The sequence below is a fragment of the Dendrobates tinctorius genome, unplaced genomic scaffold (assembly GCF_039654945.1).
Source record: "Dendrobates tinctorius isolate UK_male_01 unplaced genomic scaffold, ASM3965494v1 ptg000016l, whole genome shotgun sequence".
In the NCBI taxonomy this organism is placed as follows: domain Eukaryota; kingdom Metazoa; phylum Chordata; class Amphibia; order Anura; family Dendrobatidae; genus Dendrobates; species Dendrobates tinctorius.
In genome coordinates this window covers 43,855,135-43,878,164 of record NW_027361684.1, presented here as the reverse complement: position 1 = coordinate 43,878,164, position 23,030 = coordinate 43,855,135, and the positions used below count along the sequence as shown (strand labels likewise).

Genomic DNA, 23,030 nt, shown 5'->3' with positions numbered 1-23,030 from the left:
CACAAACAGGAAGGTGATATCACCAACCATTCCCATTTTCTTTAGGTGTATCCATATAAATGGCCCACCCTGTATAATAATATAATTGCAGCCAGTGGAGCATACATGGGACTTCTGTGGATTTCCATGCCATTATAATTATTTTTCTAGTTGAATAACATAAATCTAAATAATAGTCTATCGTAGGACCCATCAGTAACCTCATCTATAATACCTTGCAAGCACACTTTAGGGCATAACACCCTACGGAATTCAAAGTTCTTGCCAATAAACAGAAGTAGCTGAGACCAGAATGGAAGAATTTTTGGACACGGCCAAATTGAGTGCAGAAAGAGCTCACCACCAAATGATAATGAAAACACAAATCATCCAGAGCCTTCTCAATCCTCTGGAACCTTTCCCTGAGTGTAGTAAACTCTGTTTATAAATTTTGTCTGGATCGAATAGTCCCCAGCACTCAACACTGAGGAATAAAGTGTATCTTCCCCCTCTCCCCATTCCTCCACAGTCAAGTCTGGTACACCAACTAACAAAAAAATAATGTTTTGAACATCTGACTTTCAGGCTCCAGATCTCACCATCCACTACAGCTCCAAACGTGAGACTACCATCATTTTATAGACAATCATCTTGGCTATCTCATGCACAAATTTGTCTTGCAACTATTTTGCATATGATTAGTTATACAGATTTTTGTCATGTCATTGTATTGTTACTGTTTTGCTCCTGATGGTGGAAAAATCTTTTTCTTCCTGTATACTACAAATTACAACCTATTCTCACATTCCCTAAAAGCTCAGTGTGATAAGGGAAATATGGCATCAGGTTTGTTTCAATGTTTTCTAAGTAGTTCTTTTTAGAACTGCCTTTGTTCTAGCATTTTTTGTTGCATTTAGGTTTTTTGAGTTCCTTTCCTGATGTTCAGTGCAAAGATTCTAATGTCTTAATTTATTTTAAAAAGTCAAAGATGGAAAGATGGACCAATTAAGTAGAGGAAGTTGGATAATCTTAAACAGTTTATTGGGTTCTGTTTTAAGTAGCTAATCTAAAAGAATAATTGAGATTAAGGCCTACGGATGGTCATGATTTGTTGTTGCATCAAGATGGTTTTCCGCTAACTAAGTTTCAATTTAGTTCGGTTTTGCAGAAGTGTTTAGCTTTGCTACGTTTGAGTAATAGCAGAATTACAACTTATTCTTTTAGGTTTGGGGCAGCTACCGAAGTGTTTAGATGATAGCATGACTATGAGGTTAGATCGGAGTCAAACATATTTAGAGTGCATATCCTCCCTGACTTGCATATTTTAGCTTTTTTTCTCATCTCTTTTAGGTAAGCATTTTGTGGTCTGGATTTTGGGCCACTCATATTTTTGGGGCACAGAAGAGCACATTGCAGGCAATGTATTCTGAGAACTTATCTCGGAAGCTATTTTCGGTTCTCTGGCATGATGGAAAAGGAAGAGAGTGGTTCTTGAAAATAAGAAACTCTGTATGTTGTGGCCCAATCCAGATGTTCTGATTATACATTTTGTTGGCAATGACCCGGAGAAGGTTAACACCATTGAATTTTTGTGAGAAATCAGAAATGCTCTCGCTTTATTAAAATGTATCTTGCCTAACACTTTTTTTTAGTGTTTTTTGAAATTGTGCCACATCTGTCCTGGGTTTAAAAAGAATTCCAGTTTTTGGAAGGCATAAGAAAGAGGATAAACTGATTTGTAGAAACATTAATTCCTTCTTTAGGTGGATTTTCATACAGGCATGTGGATTTGGAAGGATTTTCGAGTGGTTTCTATAGATCTGACTTAGTCTACATGTCTACATGTCAGGAGTGGGCATTGATATTTTTAATGTGGATTTACAAAACATCATTGAGAGATGGATGCAATGTTTTGGGATGGCCATGTCTCATTAGTGACATGGCTTGTGGGGTGGTCTTGGTTATTGATTGATTCATGGTTTGTATATTTATATATTTATTTGATTTATATTTATACATGTGCTATTTATTCTTGGGTTACATCATTAATAAACAGTGCAGACTATTTCATCCATACTTTGGTGTCTGTGTTCTTGATTTAATGTATTATTTCATTATTTATTTATGATTGGGACTTAAGTAACCATGACAGGACCCCCCCTTTGGTGTTTAGCCTAGCGAGACACATGGTATCCCATATGGTTTATTTGATGGCTATTGCCTTTGTTTTATTTCATGGTGCTTGCTCTCCTACCTTCCCCAATTTTTGTTCTTTCTCTGTTTCTTTACAGTTAGTTTTTCTTGAGGTAATTTTAACCTAAGGTGTCTACAAGGTTGTAGTGGTATCAGGGCAGATTTTAGGACCCCATCTAATTGGTGGTTTGGATGGGTCAACTGTGCACCAACTTGGGAAGGTCCTGTTTTTAACCCTTGGTAGCAAGGAAGATGTTATTTGTCAGCTGTTCTTCAATTGGTCCAGTGAAAATTGTTGGGAAGAATTTATCCTTAAATACCTGGCACTGAGGGGGTTCTGTACCTGTCTTGAAGAAAGATCAGCGCCTTCCCTCCCTTCCCCATGTTTTATTTTTATCACAATGGTTTGGAAATTTAATTATTATTTTATTAAAGTTTGATTTATATTTATTCATGTTATTTTATTCTTGGGTTACCCCATTAATAAACATTGGGGCCTATTTAATGCATATTTGTCTGTTTTCTTTATGTATTGTATTATTTAAACATTTATTTATAATTGGGTCTTGTGTTACTATGGAATTGAATATTTACATGTTTCCTATTGTTTTTTCATGTCTGCCTAACAGATCCAAACTTTTCTGTGTAATGACTCAGATGAAGAGGAACTGAATGAGGTAATTCATACAATTCCTAGAGAAAGTAACAAGAGAGCACAAGAGCAAAGAGATCAGTCCTATTTACCACAGCAACAAATTACTACTCAAAGAAAGCAAGAAGAGGTGAGGTTCCGAAAGGAGAAGGAAAGAACCCAACTGATCAACGCACAAGAAGAAGACCAACATTTTGGACAGAAGCATAAAGAGGAGGAGCATTTGTTCAGAGATCACAAAGAAGAGAACCTTGTTAAACAGCATCAAGAAGAGGAAGAAGAGAGGCTCCGCAGAGAGCATCAGGAAGAAAAGCTTCGCAGAGAGCGGAGTGAAGCGGATGAAAAGCTCCGCAGGGAGCAACAATGTGAGGAAGAGGAAAGACTCCATAGACAATATCAGGAAGAAACACTACGAAGAGAGCAACAAGAAGAAGAGTGGCAACGCAGAGATCGTCTACCAGAAAATAGATTCTTTCATGAGCAGCTAGATGGGAAACTACACATAGAAGAGTCAGGGGAAAGGCTTTGGTGGAAACAAGAAACTGAGAAGCACAATACAGATCAGCAAAAATATTACACAGATCCGATTGTACACCATTTATGCAATGATGCCATGCAGTCCCATCTAGAGCCTGAGCTGTTTTCCATCAGGCATGTTAAGGAGAACAATGATGATGAAGATGATACAAGCCAGACCCTTCCTGTCTTGCCTTCAGGTTGGGGATGTCCACCTTTGGTGCCACCTCCAAGTCCCTCTAGACCTAAAAGCCCATGGGGAAAACTGGACCCTTATGACTCCAGCGAGGTATACATATTCATTCGTAATGAGTTTTTTGTTGGCTTTTCTTTGTATTAAGGGGGTTTCATGTGATTCCAATATAGATATAATGGGTAAAATTTATTTTTAGGAGAAGGTTGGCATAGGGAGGTTCAGGTCTGGTGGGTTCGGCTAAACAGTTACAAAAAGTTTGAGTTTGGGTACCAGAACAGTACCCGATCCCAATCCCGCATGAGAGCACAGCAAACATAGCTTATGATTGGTGGTAAAATCATTACCTCTGGTCAGACAGAGAAGGGAGAATTCATAAGCCTTCTCCTGCACTGTAAATAAATAATTTAAAAAAACAACGAGGGGTCCCCCCCATTTTTGACCACCAACCAAGCTAAATCAGACAGCTGGGGTTGGTATTCTGAGACTGGTAAGGGGCCATAGATATTGATCCCCCCAGCCTGAAAATAGCAGCCCCCATCTGCCCAGAACAGGCGCATCTATTAGATGCGCCAATTCTAGCGCTTTGCCTGGCTCTTCCCACTTGCCCTGTAGCGGTGGCAAGTGGGGTTCATATTTGCGGGGTTGATGTCACCTTTGTATTGTCAGGTGACATCAAGCCCATGGATTAGTAATGGAGAGGCATCTATAAGGCGGCTCTCTATTACTACTAATCCTGTAGTTATATTGTAAATAAACACTCGGCCAGAATAAAGTCTTTATTTGAAAAAACAAACAAAACTCACTTTTAGTTTTTTATTTACAAATAACAAACACAGTTATACTCACCTAACGCCCATTCCATTGAATCCCTCGTCACCTAAAAACAACCATATCCCTTACCTGTCCGTCGTTCTTTCCCACACCATAATACATGTCTGGGGGATAAACAGTTTTCAACCTGGAATATGCCAAGATACAACTGTCCAGGCTGAGAACCACTGGGGAATGAGCTGCTGCGAGCTCAGTCTTAGTGACTAGCGGTGATGTCATCGCGGTTACCCAGCCGGGCAAATGAACTGCAGTGACTTCGAAGAGATCACCGCTAGCACAGTGAGAAAGTCTTACTGAAGCAGCGTTTGCCACGCAGTCGTGACAGCACAACAAACATCTAGTGTTCAGGGGCTTGAGCCAGAACAGTAACACAGACTTCCTGGTGAAGTCCATGTACTTTACTGTTCGGGTTCACCCATCTCTATTAGTAAGATATATACCCAGTAAATGAATAATATACTCAATGTATTCCTTTATTCATTCTGTTTTCAAGCAGAAACAATTTAAGTAGAACAGGAGATAAATTTACCTACACTACCATTCAAAAGTTTGGGGTCACCCAGACAATTTTGTGTTTTCAATGAAAGCTCATACTTTTATTAATCAAATGAGTTGCCAAATGAATTTAAAATCTCGTCCAGACATTGACAAGGTTTGAAAAAAAGATTTTTATTTGAAATAATAATTTTCTCCTTCAAACTTTGCTTTTGTCAAAGAATGCTCCCTTTGCTGCAATTACAGCATTGCAATCCTTTGGCATTTTAGAAGTTAATTTGCTGAGCTAATCTGGAAAAATGTCACGCCATGCTTCCAGAAGCCCCTCCCATGAGTTGGTTTGGCTTGATGGGCACTTTTTGTGTACCATACGGTCAAGCTGCTCCCACAACAGCTCAATGGGGTTGAAATCTGGTGACTGCGCTGGCCACTCCATTACAGATAGAATACCAGCTGCCTGCTTGTTCCCTAAATAGTTTTTGCATAATTTGGAGGTGTGCTTTGGGTCATTGTCTTATTGTAGGATGAAATTGGCTCCAATCAAGCGCTGTCCACAGGGTATGGCATGGCGTTGCAAAATGGAGTGATAGCCTTCCTTATTCAAAATCCCTTTTACCTTGTACAAATCTCCCACTTTAACAGCACCAAAGCAACCCCAGACCATCATATTACCTCCACCATGCTTGACAGATGGTGTCAGGCACTCTTCCTGCATCTTTTCAGTTGTTCTGTGTCTCAAAAATGTTCTTCTGTGTGATCCAAACACCTCAAACTTGGATTCGTCTGTCCATAACACTTTTTTCCAATCTTCCTCTGTCCAATTTCTGTGTTCTTTTGCCCATATTAATCTTTTCCTTTTATTAGCCAGCTTCAGATATGGCTTTTTCTTTGCCACTCTGCCCTGAAGGCCAGCATCCAGGAGTCGCCTCTTCACTGTAGACTTTGACTCTGTCATTTTGCGTGTACTATTTAATGAAGCTGCCAGTCGAGGACCTGTGAGGCATCGATTTCTCAAACTACAGACTCTAATGTATTTGTCTTGTTGCTCAGTTGTGCAGCTGAGCCTCCCACTTCTCTTTCTACTCTGGTTAGAGCCTGTTTTTGCTCTCCTCTGAAGGGAGTAGTACACACAGTTGTAGGAAATCTTCAGTTTCTTGGCAACTTCTCGCATGGAATAGCCTTAATTTCTAAGAACAATAATAGACTGTCAAGTTTCACATGAAAGTTCTTTTTTTCTGGCCATTTTGAGAGTTTAATGGAACCAACAAATGTAATGCTCCAGATTCTCAACTAGCTCAAAGGAAGGTCAGGTTTATAGCTTCTCTAATCAGCCAAACGGTTTTCAGCTGTGCTAACATACTTGCACAATGGTTTTCAAGGGTATTCTAACCATCCATTAGCCTTCTTACACAGTTAGCACAAAGTACCATAAGAACACTGGAGAGATGGTTGTTGGAAATGGGCCTCTATACACCTTTGAAGATATTGCATTACAAACCAGACGTTTGCAGCTAGAATAGTCATTTACCACAATAACAATGTATAGAGTGTATTTCTGAATCATTTAATGTTAGCTTCATTGGAAAAAACTGTGCTTTTCTTTCAAAAATAAGGACATTTCTAAGTGACCCTAAACTTTTGAACGGTAGTGTATATTGGTTCTTTCTGGCATTTATTGATGCCTATTTGCTGGTAACAGCTTTTGGTCTTTATTGTCTGCCTTTACACAAAGCACTAGTTTTTACTATGCATATGTTCTAGTCACCAGCTTGTCATTCCTACATGTAGGAGGAGAGAGAATACGTTGGATTTGCTACTCTCCCCAACCAGGTTCATCGGAAGTATGTGAAGAAAGGTTTTGAATTCACTCTTATGGTTGCAGGTAATGAGAAAAAGATGATGTTTTAAGATTGGTATGCAGATATTATAAAATACATTCATAATGTGACACAGTTGTCTTTAGAAATATATATTTTTGAGGCCAAATGCATGCTAAACTGAGGAGGTAAAACAGCAGATGCAGTTATTATCACTTTACCGGAATGGCCAACATTGATTAAGATCACAACAGATCAGAAACCTCAAATGAGAAGTCTCCATCAGGTTACCAACTATCGACAAATTCCTAGACAGTTTGTAGAAATAAAAAAAAAATTCCACCCACTGTACAAAATTTTTTTGAACATGGAAAAGATTGTGCAGATTATTGTGATAGTAGTTACCATGTATGATGTTACATTTCACAGTGAATGCTTTACTGTAAGACTTGATTTCAGCATTCTAAGCAGCAGACACATTTATTATCAAATATTTTATTATGGTTTTATCATCTGTCTGTAAAAAGAGTGAGTGGTCCTTGATTTGGGATAAATTGTTGGGAAAGATATAATGAAGATCAAATGTGCAGCTCTGGTCTGCAGACCTAAAAAGGATATGAAAATTTGGGTTAAAAAAATACCTCCCGACCTGGCACCACTCCACAATACGGTATTCAGACTGATTCACCCATCAGTCTCCTTCATCAATATCTTGTGGAGGCTTCACTTGAGCACTGGAGCATAGTGATTGCGGATCTACTGCAGCGTTTTATCCTAGCTGAGCCAGAAGGAGCACTGTTTCACCCAGCTCAGCTCAGAAGAAATGTGAATGCTGCAGCCAATCAGCGACTGCAAGCCTGATAGGTCATTTTTCTATCACCTCCCTTAGCACATTAATAAGATTTCATCACTTTTTAATTATGTGATTACAATGTAGAGATCTGAAATGAGCCAATCATTGACCCCATCAATACTGTGCCATCTACTTCTGCATCTTTGAGCCCTGTAATTGACTGTGACAATCATGTGCTGTACATGGGACATCACTGCTGCAGGCGGGTAATCATAGACCAGCGAGGCGCAGTGGAGAGGTGATGCTGAAGGGAAGAACTGCTTGTTTTGTTATTTTAAGGAAGCACTTTGGTGATTTTTTTTATTTTTCATCTTCAGCCGTGTTCAGCATTGCTCCACTCTAATCCAGCACAATGTGACCGCATTTTTACCTGCAGGATCACACTGTGTCTTATGTGTGGAGCTAATTTTTAAATGTAAGTCTATTAGACTCAGAAATTCAGAAGGTCACAAATACGGTCACGTGATGCCGGTGCCGGTGCCAACCAGATTACCATTGAAGATGACAACCGGTGAGTAGTTACTGCATTCATTACAGATACACACTTGATTGTTAGCAAAGAGAGAAATTAAAAAGAATCCTTAAAGTGCTCAATTAAAACAAATCCAGCTTAGGGGTTATTTTTCAATAAAACTAGATGACCCCCTTAAAAGTGACTAGAATGTGCTCCAAATTTATAAATAAAATTTCCAACAAAAATCAAGACACACAGATTAACTATGGAGTTTAATTAGGTTACTCGACTATATTTAAAGTAAGTCAGCTAAAACTTCTGATACAACAAGTGTGGCTTTGGTGAGTTATAGAGAATTTCCAAAGATCTGAAACTTTTTCTTATCAGAATTTGAGATTTATAGTATGTTAAAAATATCCCTGTGAATATATTAGCATTACCTGTTCTGCTCCTCTGGCATATTAGGAGTCTATGGACTAGAAATGTGTCCACAAAGCTCGATAGTATTAGACATAGCCTACAAAATCAAGTCAGAATCTGAATGTTAACCAAGCTATGTGTCTTAGCAAATTGCGAAAATGATAGGATGTAATCAGCCTTGATGTAGAAGCTTCTGATTATTCTCTTTTTTCATTCAGGCGAGTCTGGACTGGGAAAGTCCACCCTTATAAACAGTCTTTTTCTGACAGATCTGTATCAGGGACGTCAGCTACCAAGCCCAGAAGGTACTTAGTATAAAGACATTTCCAAGTGTAAAATAAACCACAATTTTGGGTCTGACATTACTGAAAAGCATTATTATAGTTGAGAACTATGTATTTTTTCCTTAAGCCCATCTTGATGGTACACCCTTGTTTTGACTGAGCTTGCTTATCAATATTAAGGACTAGAGTTGAGCGAAACGGGTCGAACAATTTCAAAAGTCGCCGACTTTTGGCAAAGTCGGGTTTCATGAAACGAAACCCGACCCTAGGATGAGGTCGGCCACGAGGTCGGCGACTTACGCGCCAAAGTCGCGTTTCAAAAGTTTGTTTAGCGCTCTTTTTCAGCCAATCAGGATCCACGGACACTGTGGGCAACGTGATGACATAGGCAGGGGTCGCCACCATCTTTCAGAAGGGCATGCAAGTGATTGGCTTGCTTTGGTGGGCGTCACAGGGGTTATAAAAGGGCGTGCACGCCGACCGCCATCTTACTTCTGCCGATCTTAGCATAGGGAGAGGTTGCTGATTCTGTAGGGAGAGCGTTAGGCAGGGAAGAAGACAAAAAAACTGCTTCTGCTGCTAGCGATTTTGCCTGTGCAACACACCAGTCACTGTGTGTGTAGTGCAAGGGGAGGCTATATTGTGGTGGATCAGCGGTGTTGGTTGTTAGGCTGCCTTCTAAGGCAGCTGCATTGCTGTTTCCCCACAGCTTTTTTAAAAGCAATCCCAATTTTTTTTTTGTCCTGCTAAGGTACTGAGCGTGCATTTATTCACACCATACAGCGGTGTACGCTCCTCACACAGTACCGTGTAATGGCTGTTATCACAGCCACAGTGAAGCTATCTGTGTGTCACTGTGGAAGGATAAGTGGAGGACTTGTTCCGTTCTTACAGACCTACACTCTAGGGAGATTCCTATTCTGCCCAATTCTACAATTCACTTTTTTCACACCTGTGCCATCGAGCCTGTGACATAGCGCTCTGATATTCAGTGGGCCTCACACAATCCAAAAGTGTCCAGTGTCCACAAGTGTCTGCAGAAATTCAAAATCTCCCTTATCCTGTAGTCACTTTTTTCACACCTGCTGCATCGAGCCTGTGACATAGTGCTCTGATATTCATTGGGCCTCACACAATCCAAAAGTGTCCAGTGTCTGCAGAAATTCAAAATCTCCCTTATCCTGTAGTCACTTTTTTCACACCTGCTGCATCGAGCCTGTGACATAGCGCTCTGATATTCATTGGGCCTCACACAATCCAAAAGTGTCCAGTGTCCACAAGTGTCTGCAGAAATTCAAAATCTCCCTTATCCTGTAGTCACTTTTTTCACACCTGTGCCATCGAGCCTGTGACATAGCGCTGTGATATTCAGTGGGCCTCACACAATCCAAGTGTCCAGTGTCCACAAGTGTCTGCAGAAATTTAAAATCTCCCTTATCCTGTAGTCACTTTTTTCACACCTGTGCCATCGAGCCTGTGACATAGCGCTGTGATATTCAGTGGGCCTCATACAATCCAAGTGTCCAGTGTCCACAAGTGTCTGCAGAAATTCAAAATCTCCCAGAAATTCAAAATCTCCCTTATCCTGTAGTCACTTTTTTCACACCTGTGCCATCGAGCCTGTGACATAGCACTGTGATATTCAGTGGGCCTCACACAATCCAAGTGTCCAGTGTCCACAAGTGTCTGCAGAAATTCAAAATCTCCCTTATCCTGTAGTCACTTTTTTCACACCTGTGCCATCGAGCCTGTGACATAGCGCTGTGATATTCAGTGGGCCTCACACAATCCAAGTGTCCAGTGTCCACAAGTGTCTGCAGAAATTCAAAATCTCCCAGAAATTCAAAATCTCCCTTATCCTGTAGTCACTTTTTTCACACCTGTGCCATCGAGCCTGTGACATAGCACTGTGATATTCAGTGGGCCTCACACAATCCAAGTGTCCAGTGTCCACAAGTGTCTGCAGAAATTCAAAATCTCCCAGAAATTCAAAATCTCCCTTATCCTGTAGTCACTTTTTTCACACCTGTGCCATCGAGCCTGTGACATAGCACTGTAATATTCAGTGGGCCTCACACAATCCAAGTGTCCAGTGTCCACAAGTGTCTGCAGAAATTCAAAATCTCCCTTATCCTGTAGTCACTTTTTTCACACCTGTGCCATCGAGCCTGTGACATAGCACTGTGATATTCAGTGGGCCTCACACAATCCAAGTGTCCAGTGTCCACAAGTGTCTGCAGAAATTCAAAATCTCCCAGAAATTCAAAATCTCCCTTATCCTGTAGTCACTTTTTTCACACCTGTGCCATCGAGCCTGTGACATAGCGCTGTGATATTCAGTGGGCCTCACACAATTCAAGTGTCCAGTGTCCACAAGTGTCTGCAGAAATTCAAAATCTCCCAGAAATTCAAAATCTCCCTTATCCTGTAGTCACTTTTTTCACACGTGTGCCATCGAGCCTGTGACATAGTGCTGTGATATTCAGTGGGCCTCACACAATCCAAGTGTCCAGTGTCCACAAGTGTCTGCAGAAAATCTAAATCTCCCCTGTCCTATAGACACCTTGTACCTTGTTTTACATTACTATATAGTTTGTAGGATTTTGTCTACATTTCTACCAAAAATGAGGAAGGCTGGTGGAAGAGGCCGTGGAATTGGGCGGGGGTTGGCAGCTGGTAATGATGATGTTGGTGGTGGATCTGATGGTAGTGGCAAAAGCAAAATAGGACCGAATGCAGGAGGTGTTGAGCCTGCGTCATCGTCTGGCTCCATAAGGCTTCGAAGGCTTAGTTTTCTAGGAGTTGGCAAACCGCTTTTAACGCCAGAGCATCAGGAAAAAGTTTTGTCTTACATTGCTGACTCAGCCTCCAGCTCTATCGCCTCCTCTTCTGAAGTTGTAAAAAGTAAAAGCACTGAGTCGTCATTGGAGGCTCACGTTCATGAACCACACCTTTCCTTGTGTCCTTCACCACAACCAAGATTGAAGGATGACGCAGGCCATACTACTGATTACTCCATGGAGCTGTTTTCACATACCATGCCTGGATTATCAAGTGAAATGGTGAATTACCAAGGCCAAGATGAATCTGACATGGAGTGCACTGATGCACAGCCGCTGATAGATGATTCTGCTGGTACATTCACTCAGAGCACTACATTGTCCTCGCAGTGTACAGAGCCAGATTCTGACCCTGATGAGACTCAGGTGCCCCTTCCCGCACACTATACCACCATACACGGTGACACAGAGGAAGGTGCACATGACATTGAAGAGGAGGTGATGGATGACCCAGTTGTTGACCCAGATTGGTATCCATTGGGGGAAGAGGGTGCTGCTTCCAATAGCTCAGATGAGGAGCATCCACAGCAGACATCAACATCGCAACAGCTGTTATCTGGCAGGTTCCAAAAATCAAAAGAGTTGCTGGACAGCTTGTCCAGAGGGTCAAAACATCACAGCGTGCTAGGCCGCAAAATGTCTGCCAAAGTAGGAAGAGTGCAGTGTGGCACTTTTTTGAACAAAATCCTCATGATCAGGCCAAGGTTATCTGTAAGAAGTGCGCAAAGACCTTTAGCCGAGGGAAAAATCTGAAAAATTTGAATACCAGTTGCTTGCTTAGACATTTAACCAGCATGCACTTGCAAGCGTGGACACAACACCAAACCTCAAGTGCCACATGTGCAACTGATCACAACGAAGGTAGTCAGCAACGCTACATTGTTTCCCCCACTGTAAGCCCACCGGTTAGCACAGCAGCAAATGTTGAGGTGTCGTTGCAAGGCCACAGCAGTCAGGGAATCCCACTGTTATATCAACGAAATACTGAATCTAGGCCATCAGAAAGAACACCAACTCCATCTCCATCATCAACCCTCTCTAAGTCCGCCCTGTCCACTGCTACTTCCACCATATGCAGCTCTCAAGTCCAGCTCACCCTCCCAGACACTATGAGTAGGTCAAGAAAGTACTCAGTCTCTCATCCGCGTACACTGGGTTTGAACGCCCACATTGCCAAACTAATCTCGTTTGAGATGATGCCCTATCGGTTGGTGGAAAGCGCAGCTTTCCGTGAACTCATGGCCTATGCAGTACCACGCTATGACCTACCCAGTCGCCACTTCTTCTCTCGCAAAGCCATCCCAGCCCTCCACCATCATGTGAAAGACCGCATTGTCCATGCACTCAAGCAGTCAGTGAGTGGAAAGGTGCACCTCACAACTGATGCATGGTCCAGTCGGCATGGCCAGGGCCGTTACGTGTCCATCACTGCGCACTGGGTTAATGTGGTGGATGCAGGGTCCACAGGGGACAGCGGTGGTGGGACAGTGCTGCCTAGCCCACGGTATAGGAAACAGTTGGCTGTAGGTGTTCCACCCTCCTCCTCCTCCTCCTCCAGAAGCGAAAGCTTGTCCACAGAGCGCAGTCGTACGAGCACTCCATCTGCAGCTACCACTGTTGCACACGAGGTGTCCCCCTATCGAGCAGCTAGTGGAAAGCGTCAGCAGGCTGTGTTGCAGATGATGTGTTTGGGCGACAGACACACCGCCGAGGTGCTGGCCGAGTACTTGAAGCGACAAACTGAGTCATGGCTGGGCAGTGTACATCTTGAGGCAGGCAAGGTAGTTAGTGATAACGGCCGTAATTTTGTGGCAGCCATAGACCTTTCAAAACTCAGCCACATACCTTGCTTGGCTCACACCTTGAACCTGGTGGTGCAGTGCTTCCTCAAAAATTATCCGGAGTTAACAGCCCTGCTCCAGAAGGTGCAAAGACTGTGCGCGCACATCCGCCGGTCGCCTGTACACTCCGTTCGTATGCAGAAGCTGCAGCGATTGCTCCACCTTCCCAACCACCGCCTCATTATCGACATTGCAACAAGGTGGAACTCCACCCTGCACATGGTGGAGCGGCTGTGCGAGCAGAGGCAGGCCATAATGCATTTGTGGGAGGATTCACGGCCAGGCACTTTGAGAGCAGACATGGAGTTGACAGGTGTGCAGTGGTCGAAGCTGAAAGACCTCTGTAAAGTCCTTCAGTGTTTTGAGGAATGCACACGGCTGGTAAGCGCAGACGACGCCATCCTAAGCATGAGCATCCCATTTATGCGTCTGCTCATGCAAACTTTGACGCACCTTAAGGAGCAGGCGTCTGCAGCCAATGTTGACGAGGAGGAAGAGGTGGAGGGAATCCTTGATGACATTCAGCCATTGTCTGCTCAGGGACCTCTCCTGGACGAGTTGGAGGAAGAAGAGGAGGAGGAGGATGATGATGGGGATGATTACTTAGGGGAGGAGGATGCATCTCGTGGGGCAAGTGAAAATGTTGGCGTGGCAAGGTCTGGTACAGGGTTTGTGCGTGACTGGAGGGATGTGGATTTGCCAGAAAGTGCTCCTCCAACCAGCACTCGCAGTGCATCATTGACACCGGGAACATTGGCCCACATGTCAGATTATGCCTTGCGGATCCTAAAAAATGACCCCCGCATTGCCAAAATGATGAACGATGACGACTACTGGTTGGCCAGCATCCTGGATCCACGCTATAAAGGCAAATTACAAAACATCATGCCACAGGAGAACCTTGACCTAATATTGGCTAATAAACAAGCAACTCTGGTAAATCGGTTGCTTGAGGCATTCCCAGCACACAGCAGCGGTGATGGTTCTCACATGAGCCGTACGGGCCGGGGGCAGCTTGGCAGAGGTGTTCTTGGTGCACACAGCAGAAGTGGCGTTGGAGACAGGGGTTTCATGACAATGTTGTGGACTGATTTTTCAAGTACCGCTCACACAACTGGTAATACAGCATCGATGGAAAGTGACAGGAGACAGCAGTTGTCAACTATGGTTACAAACTACTTTTCCTCCCATATCGATGTTCTCCCACACAGGTCATTCCCCTTTGACTATTGGGCTGCTAAACTGGACACCTGGCCTGAATTGGCACAATATGCCTTACAGGAGCTCGCTTGCCCAGCTGCAAGTGTGCTATCGGAAAGAGTCTTCAGTGCAGCTGGATCAATCCTGACAGAAAAAAGGATCCGTCTGTCAACCCAAAATGTGGATGATCTAACCTTCATTAAAATGAACCATGCATGGGTTTCCAAGGATTTTGTCCCACCTTCCCCTGATGACACATAGGGTGACAGAAAAATGGCTTGCTTTGGTCCACCTCTTCCTGGGACTTGACCTATTTCGCCTTTTGCATCAGCTGAATATCCAACATCAACATATGCCACTTTCTAAAACTCCCTAACTGTGCTGCCTCCCCCCCCATGGCCGGGGTCACCACCTAGCGCACGACACCGTGCGAGTGCCGTTGCCCTGGACAGGTGGGTAGGCCGACTCTTGGGCGCGGGCACTGGCACAGGGTCCCTCATAGTGCAATCAAGTGTCTCTGACGGTGGTGGTGCACACCCGCCGTCAGACACACCGCCGTACTATGAGGGGCCCAGTGCCAGTACCGACACCCACGAGTGGGCTCCCCTTGCTTGGGCAGGGCCCCAGCATTTGCAATCTTTACCTCTCCCTGCTCCTCCGCTGTGTAGTCTGGGCCGTCAAATCCATACTGTGCCTGACACCGTCTGAGCCTGCCTCCTGATGTATAGACATATCTTTTGAATGTGTACGCTATCCATACATGTTATCCGGGGATACGGTACCCTTTCTCACCTTTGTGCAATCACTTGCAAGCCATACTGGGCCTTACACCGTCTGAGCCAGCCTCCTGATGTATAGACATATCTTTTGAATGTGTACGCTATCCATACATGTTATCCGGGGATACGGTACCCTTTCTCACCTTTGTGCAATCACGTGCAAGCCATACTGGGCCTAACACCGTCTGAGCCTGCCTCCTGATGTATAGACATATCTTTTGAATGTGTACGCTATCCATACATGTTATCCGGGGATACGGTACCCTTTCTCACCTTTGTGCAATCACTTGCAAGCCATACTGGGCCTTACACCGTCTGAGCCTGCCTCCTGATGTATAGACATATCTTTTGAATGTGTACGCTATCCATACATGTTATCCGGGGATACGGTACCCTTTCTCACCTTTGTGCAATCATGTGCAAGCCATACTGGGCCTAACACCGTCTGAGCCTGCCTCCTGATGTATAGACATATCTTTTGAATGTGTACGCTATCCATACATGTTATCCAGGGATACGGTACCCTTTCTCACCTTTGTGCAATCACGTGTAACCCATACTGGGCGTGAGAACGGCTGGCGAGCTGTTAAGCAAGCTACAGCACCTGTGGTTTGCACACGTAAGTTTTTCATTTTTTTCAGGAATGACGGTTAGGCCTAATTCCGGAACTGCGGTTGACCTGCACTTACTGGGAAATCATCGTTCGCTAGTAATAATTGTAATCAGTGATCCCCATCACTAACGTTGTTCAGCGGGTTATCTGCACCTGTAAGCGACAAACGCTGGCCTTTTCAGTGTAGCGCACATGCAGCCACGGACACACCAGTTATTGGCCAATCTCATGTGCCAGAGCCTCACGTGTTCCTCTAGTAAGCCGGACTCGGACCGCGGGGCATGACGGAGTCTCGTTCGTTAACGGAATTAAGCTTGCAATGTGTGCATCTGTTCTGTAGCTGGTATGGTTGAGGTTGCCCGTGTTGAGTCAAATTACGCCGTAGGCTCCACTCCTGGTGGTGCCCTTCTGGACATTCCTTTAAGGTTCTGCTTTGCAACCATACTGCCCACGTAAAACAAACACTTTGCCTTCATGAATGCTGTTTGGAGGGTCATGACTCGTGGGAATAACGCCGCCCAATCAGTTAACCTGCTAGAGAGATCCTTCGTTGCTCCCAAGCATGACATCACACTCCCTAGGAGGAAGGTAATGCCACTGTGGCGACCGTACTCCTGGGGGCGACACAAGTGCACTGATGCCCAGCCACTGCTCGATGAATCTGCTGGTACATTGACCCAGACCACTACATTCCCCTCGCACGCTACCCGGCCTGAATCTGACCCTGATGAAACTCAGGTTACCCTTCCCATATACACTCACTGGCCACTTTATTAGGTACACCATGCTAGTAACGGGTTGGACCCCCTTTTGCCTTCAGAACTGCCTCAATTCTTCGTGGCAGAGATTCAACAAGGTGCTGGAAGCATTCCTCAGAGATTTTGGACCATATTGACATGATGGCATCACACAGTTGGCGCAGATTTGTCGGCTGCACATCTCTGATGCGAATCTCCCGTTCCACCACATCCCAAAGATGCTCTATTGGATTGAGATCTGGTGACTGAGGAGGCCATTTGAGTACAGTGAACTCATTGTCATGTTCAAGAAACCAATCTGAGATGATTCGAGCTTTATGACATGGCGCATTATCCTGCTGAAAGTAGCCATCAGATGCCTGTTCTTAGCTGAGAGGAGTGGTACCCAGTGTGGTCTTCTGCTGCTGTAGCCCATCTGCCTCAAAGTTCGACACACTGTGCGTTCAGAGATGCTCTTCTGCCTACCTTGGTTGTAACGGGTGGCAATTTGAGTCACTGTTGCCTTTCTATCAGCTCGAACCAGTATGCCCATTCTCCTCTGACCTCTGGCATCAACAAGGCATTTCCGGCCACAGAACTGCCGCTCACTGGATTTTTTTTCTTTTTCGGACCATTCTCTGTAAACCCTAGAGATGGTTGTGCGTGAAAATCCCAGTAGATCAGCAGTTTCTGAAATACTCAGACCAGCCCTTCTGGCACCAACAATCATGCCACGTTCAAAGGCACTCAAATCACCTTTCTTCCCCATACTGATGCTCGGTTTGAACTGCAGGAGATTGTCTTGACCATGTCTACATGCCTAAATGCACTGAGTTGCCGCCATGTGATTGGCTGATTAGAAATTAAGTCTTAACACACAGTTGGACAGGTGTACCTAATAAAGTGGCCAGTGAGTGTACAGTTCCATCTTACACGGTGACAAAGAGGAAGCTGCAGATGAAAGTGCAGGTTCGGCCCACCCGCCATCAGACACACCACCGTACTATCAGGGGCCCTGTGCCAGTGCCGTCGCCAACGAGTGGGCCCCCCCTGCTTGCTCAGGATCACAGCACTTGCAAGGTTGAAATACTGTGCAGTGAGATGGAAGATGGGGACGACGAGGAGTCCAGACTAGTACAGGGATTCCCTAGCGAGGAGACTTATTTGATTGTTTTCAATGTTGGGACAGCAATTTTTGGGGAGCACTATACTCTGGAGAATGATAGATGGGGCCCACCATACACTGGAACATTCCAAAGGTGGACATCAGACACTGGAGCAGCATTTACAGGCCCATTATACACTAGAGCATTAGAAATGGGGCCCATTATGTTTGGAGCATTATTTGGGCCCATAAGACAGTGGAGCTTCATCCATGGGGACCAACATATACTGTAGCATTTTGTGGAGCTCATCATATACTGTTTCAAACATTATATGGGACCAATGATTCTGTATGGAGAAATAGATGGGCCTCGTCATGAGATGTAAAAAGTGAAGTATTTTTCATTGTACTATACCGCTATTTCTCTGCCGTATCGGAGCATGATGAGTTGTGGTATTATGTGTTAAAGGGGCGCTCTTTCGCCCAGGGCACATGAGAACCTGGAGCCAGCCCTACCCCCCCACAACTTTAGCCAAATAATCCCCATTTTTCAGGGCGTAACTTGTATTATGAAGTTAATTAAGGTTGACCAGCTTAAGTAAGAAGAATTGATGCTTTTGGCATTCAAATGGGCACTGTAGGTGTGTTTCCTGTCCTCCTCTCACTGCCGACTTTTATTCCCCATTGACTTACATTGGGTTTCGTGTTTCGGGACGACCCCGACTTTTCCCTATAATCGGCCGATCTTGCTCGACCCGACTTTTGGAAAAGTCGGGTTTCACGAAACGAAACTCGACCATAAAAAACCAAAAGTCGCTCAACTCTATTAAGAACTTTAGTTCCCATGAATCCACCCCTTCCCCTTTCAGCTGTCTGTATGCCTTTACTACCGTTTGTAAGGTAGCACTGTAATTACTCCCTATCGGCTCAGGTATTCGGTTGATCACAGACTTTGCTTCTTTTTTTTTTTCTTGCTGCTCAGCATGTGAAACACAATCTTTCTAAAGTGTTAAGTGTTAAATGTTATAAGGGTGGTCCACTAATTAGAGAACCCTTTTATAAGTGCTGTAATCCCTCAAGTAAATGAAAAAGCTTTATACTTATCTCCTGGTGCTTGCGTGTCATTGTTATGACAGCCAGTCAGCAGCCGCTATACATTTGAAGTACTTGCAGTCTCCTAGCATGAAACTTGGTGTGTGGTGTGAGCACTCCTGATTGGCTGCAGCACTCATGTAGTATAACAATGTCACATGAGCATCTATGAGTCCTGGTTCTGACTTTAATGACGCTGGTGTGAGAGGTGAGTATAAGGTTTTTTTTTATTATTTTACTTAAGTGGACTTAAGCATTTATTGAAGAAGGGCTTGTCCAAATGATGGAGAACAGAACACCTTTAACTTTCTGAATGGCAATGTCTTTCTTATCTATTAGTTTAAGAAAGGCAACATTTGTATTTAGCATTTGTGTAGCAGAGCTGTTCTCATTCACTTAGTAGTACTCAAATAGTGCAGGCAGGCGACATCGTTATAGTGTGACACAGGACATGTTGACGAATGTTAAATTTGTAACCAATGTGTACACAATGTCACAAGAAAAATACCTATTGGTTCGGTGAAATGATCTTTTGTTTTGCACACAAAAAAAATCATCATTCTCGGCAGCACATCTGTCATGATCCATGCTGGATCAGGACTGATAAAAAGCACAGGTAACCTTTTTTTTCTTAAGCTGTTCTTAAGTTCGGTTTTTGCCCCTGGTGGCCATTAGGATTATTGCACTGTGGTGTCGTTTGTTCTAAGTTTGCCCCCGGTGGTGGTGAGCATCATTGCACTCTAATTTCTTTAGTTAAGTGCACATGATTATAATGCAGGTGTTATTGCTCTGGCTATGCTATAAAAGAGTCACAGGTGTTGCAATCAGTGTTGGTGATAGTGTTCATTTCAACCATCCTTGGTGGAGGAAGGAGCTGGAGAGTGTTTCTTGCAGCACTGTCTTAGCCCTGGTGTGGAAGGAGTCATAGGTGATTTCCTTGTAGCTCTGAAAGAGCTTGGTGGCAGCGATTCAGGAGGAGAGCTGCATTCTGGTGGTGAACTCTGTTACCAGGAGCAAGTGCAACAGAGTAAAGCTAAGTGGTGGTTCCCTGTTTGTGTTTTTTCTTAGTGTGTATTAGTACAGTGGTGGGGCCAGTGCCTGCGTCACCCAGCTCCCTAGCAAGGGATAGGTGTAGGGTGTGCTAGGGCGACAGGTTCGTGATCGGTGCCCGGTGCGGAACCGGCATAGGGAACGTTAGGAGCGTTAGGAACACTGACTCTGGGGAGTGCAGGAGGTCTCCACGTCCCCTTTCCCTATTGCAGGGCCCACCGTTGTAACTGTTTCCCCTTTCCCCGTGTCTTGTAGTTTTAGTTACCAGCCTGTTGGTCGCGTCACACAGGACGGGTCATCGTGACATTATCACTAACCAATAACTTTTTTTTTCTGCTGAGCCATGGACCCAGTTCAGACCTTTGCCCAAATGCTGCAGACCCTTACTGAGGAGATTAGGGGGCTGTGTGGTGAGTTGGTGCAGCAACTGCAGCAGTTGGTGGGCTTTGGGGCTTGGTTCAGAGACAGGCTCAGCCAGAACCCAAGATATCCCTCCCTGACAGATTTTCTGGAGGGAGAGATCAATTCTTGGTGTTTCAACAAGCTGTAAATTGTATTTCAGGCTGCGCCCGCGTTCATCAGGGAGTGAAGAGCAACGAGTGGGAATCATTATGTCCCTTCTTAAAGGGGATCCCCAATCCTGGGCCTTCTCCCTACCGGACGATTCTCCATCATTGGTGTCCGTGGATGAGTTTTTTGCGGCTTTGGCTCTTGTGTATGTTGATCCTGATGGCGTCGCCCTGGCGGAATCCCGAATCCGTAGGTGTAAACAGGGAGCCCGGGTTGCTGAGGAGTACTGCTCAGAGATTAGGAGAGGGGCCACTAACACTCAGTGGAATGACCATGCACTTAGCAGTCAATTTGTACAGGGTTTGTCTCCAAAGTTGCAGGATACTGTGGCGCAGTACGCCGCCCCCAGGTCGCTGGAGGCTGCCATGTCCCTTGCCATCCGGGTGGATAGATGCCTCAGGGAAAGACATATACAAAAAGTGCCCCCTGATGTCCTCGCTAGGGAGGAGGACCCACCAGTGCGGACGGAGGAACCCAGACAGCCCGGTGTTGTTGATACAAAACATGGGGTGTCTGTGGCTCGTCGTGGTGGGGGGTATGCTTTTCCTGTGGGAAGCCTGGCCATTTTATGAGAGCCTGCCCAGTTCATGCCAAGCCTCCTGACGAACCTATGCAAGTAGGAGGAGCTAGTTTGTATTCGGAGCTGCCTACGGTTTGGGGAGTGGTGTCTGCAAGTTCGTACTGTGGGCAGACTGGTCATGTCCTGAAGGCTTGCCAATTGTGCGCCAAATTATCTGTGCCATTTGAGAAGCCGCATTCCCCTGGTCGCTTGGAGGGAGGCGACCAGAGAGTATACATTTCCTCCATTTTCCCTTCCAAGGTATCATGTCAGCAGAGGTGTTGGCTGGCGGGGTACCGGAGGTGATACCGGTGCTTGTAGACAGCGGAGCAGGAGTCAGTCTGGTGGATGCTCGCTTTGTCCAGACTCATGGTCTGAGGAGTAGGACGCTAGCCCAACCTATAAGCGTCCAGGCCATAAACTCTGTTCCACTGAGCCAGGGGAGCTTGACCCAAGTCATAGAGAATATCCATCTGCGGATAGGACATCATGAGGAGTTCTTGTCATGCTTCGTCTTGGAGGGAATGCCAGTACCTATTGTTTTAGGCCTCCCTTGGCTGAAAAGACACAACCTGGTAATAGATTGGCGGACGAAGGAAGTAGTCAGCTGGGGGCACTCGTGTGAGGGTCGCTGCCTAAGAACTACTGTCTCTGCCATCTCTCTTCAACGGACCCCTTCCTCTCCGGTGAGAGCAGCAGATGTGCTGCAGGAGAGTAGGGGCAAGTCTCAACCCTCGCCATTAGCCAACCCTGGGAGGCGCAGACCTCGTGGTGGAAGGGGTTGGAGGGGGGTGTACCCCTTGGGGAAGTGCGGGAGTGTGGTGACACAGGGGGACGCCTCTGTTGTCAATCTCAGAAAGCGTTTTCCAAATGGTGACAAACGAATGAGTGGCAATAAACGTTTAGGTCCGGACCTGTATGTGAACGAGCGTGTATGGGTGGCCACCAAAAAAATCCAGTGGAAGTGTGCTGTGGAGTGTTAACAGCTCATACCAAACATACACATACACAACTCATTCCCCAGGTCGGCGCTTCGTAGATGTGTGGTGCCTCCAAAAACGTTGCCAATACCAGTGGGCTCATTTGTCATCAACCTGAAGTGCAGGTAGTTGCTGGGGTGAACTCTGGGTCTGGGCGTCCCCTCTGTAGGTGGTTCCCTGATGAGGAGTGGTCTTGAGGGTCCAGAGGCCCCTCATTAAGGGGAGGGTACTGTCATGATACATGCTGGATCAGGACTGATAAAAAGCACAGGTAACCTTTTTTTTTCTTAAGCTGTGCTTAAGTTTGGTTTTTGCCCCCGGTGGCCATTAGGATTATTGCACTGTGGTGTCGCTTGTTCTAAGTTTGCCCCCGGTGGTGGTGAGCATCATTGCACTCTGATTTCTTTAGTTAAGTGCACATGATTATAATGCAGGTGTTATTGCTCTGGCTCTGCTATAAAAGAGTCACAGGTGTTGCAATCAGTGTTGGTGATAGTGTTCATTTCAACCATCCTTGGTGGAGGAAGGAGCTGGAGAGCGTTTCTTGCAGCACTGTCTTAGCCCTGGTGTGGAAGGAGTCATTGGGGATTTCCCTGTAGCTCTGACAGAGCTTGGTGGCAGCGATTCTGGAGGAGAGCTGCATTCTGGTGGTGGACTCTGTTGCCAGGAGCAAGTGCAACAGAGTAAAGCTAAGTGGTGGTTCCCTGTTTGTGTTTTTCCTTAGTGTGTATTAGTACAGCAGTGGGGCCAGTGCCTGCGCCACCCAGTTCCCTAGCAAGGGATAGGTGTAGGGTGTGCTAGGGCGACAGGTTCGTGATCGGCGCCCAGTGCGGAACCGGCATAGGGAACATTAGGAGCGTTAGGGACACTGACTCAGGGGAGTGCAGGAGGTCTCCACGTCCCCTTTCCCTATCGCAGGGCCCACCATTGTTACTGTTTCCCCTTTCCCCGTGTCTTGTTGTTTTAATTACCGG

At 45.2% G+C, this 23,030-nt stretch overlaps 1 protein-coding gene across 1 annotated transcript in view; it reads left to right on the top strand.

Moving 5' to 3' along the window:
- The window catches only part of LOC141080518 (septin-5-like), a 143,211-nt gene that overhangs the window by 104,844 nt on the left and 15,337 nt on the right, over positions 1-23,030 (top strand). The window contains exons 2-4 of the mRNA XM_073565767.1: positions 2,802-3,629; positions 6,651-6,744; positions 8,625-8,711. Of these exons, the coding sequence (XP_073421868.1) occupies positions 2,802-3,629; positions 6,651-6,744; positions 8,625-8,711 (1,009 nt within the window). The remainder of the gene's footprint in view (positions 1-2,801; positions 3,630-6,650; positions 6,745-8,624; positions 8,712-23,030) is intronic.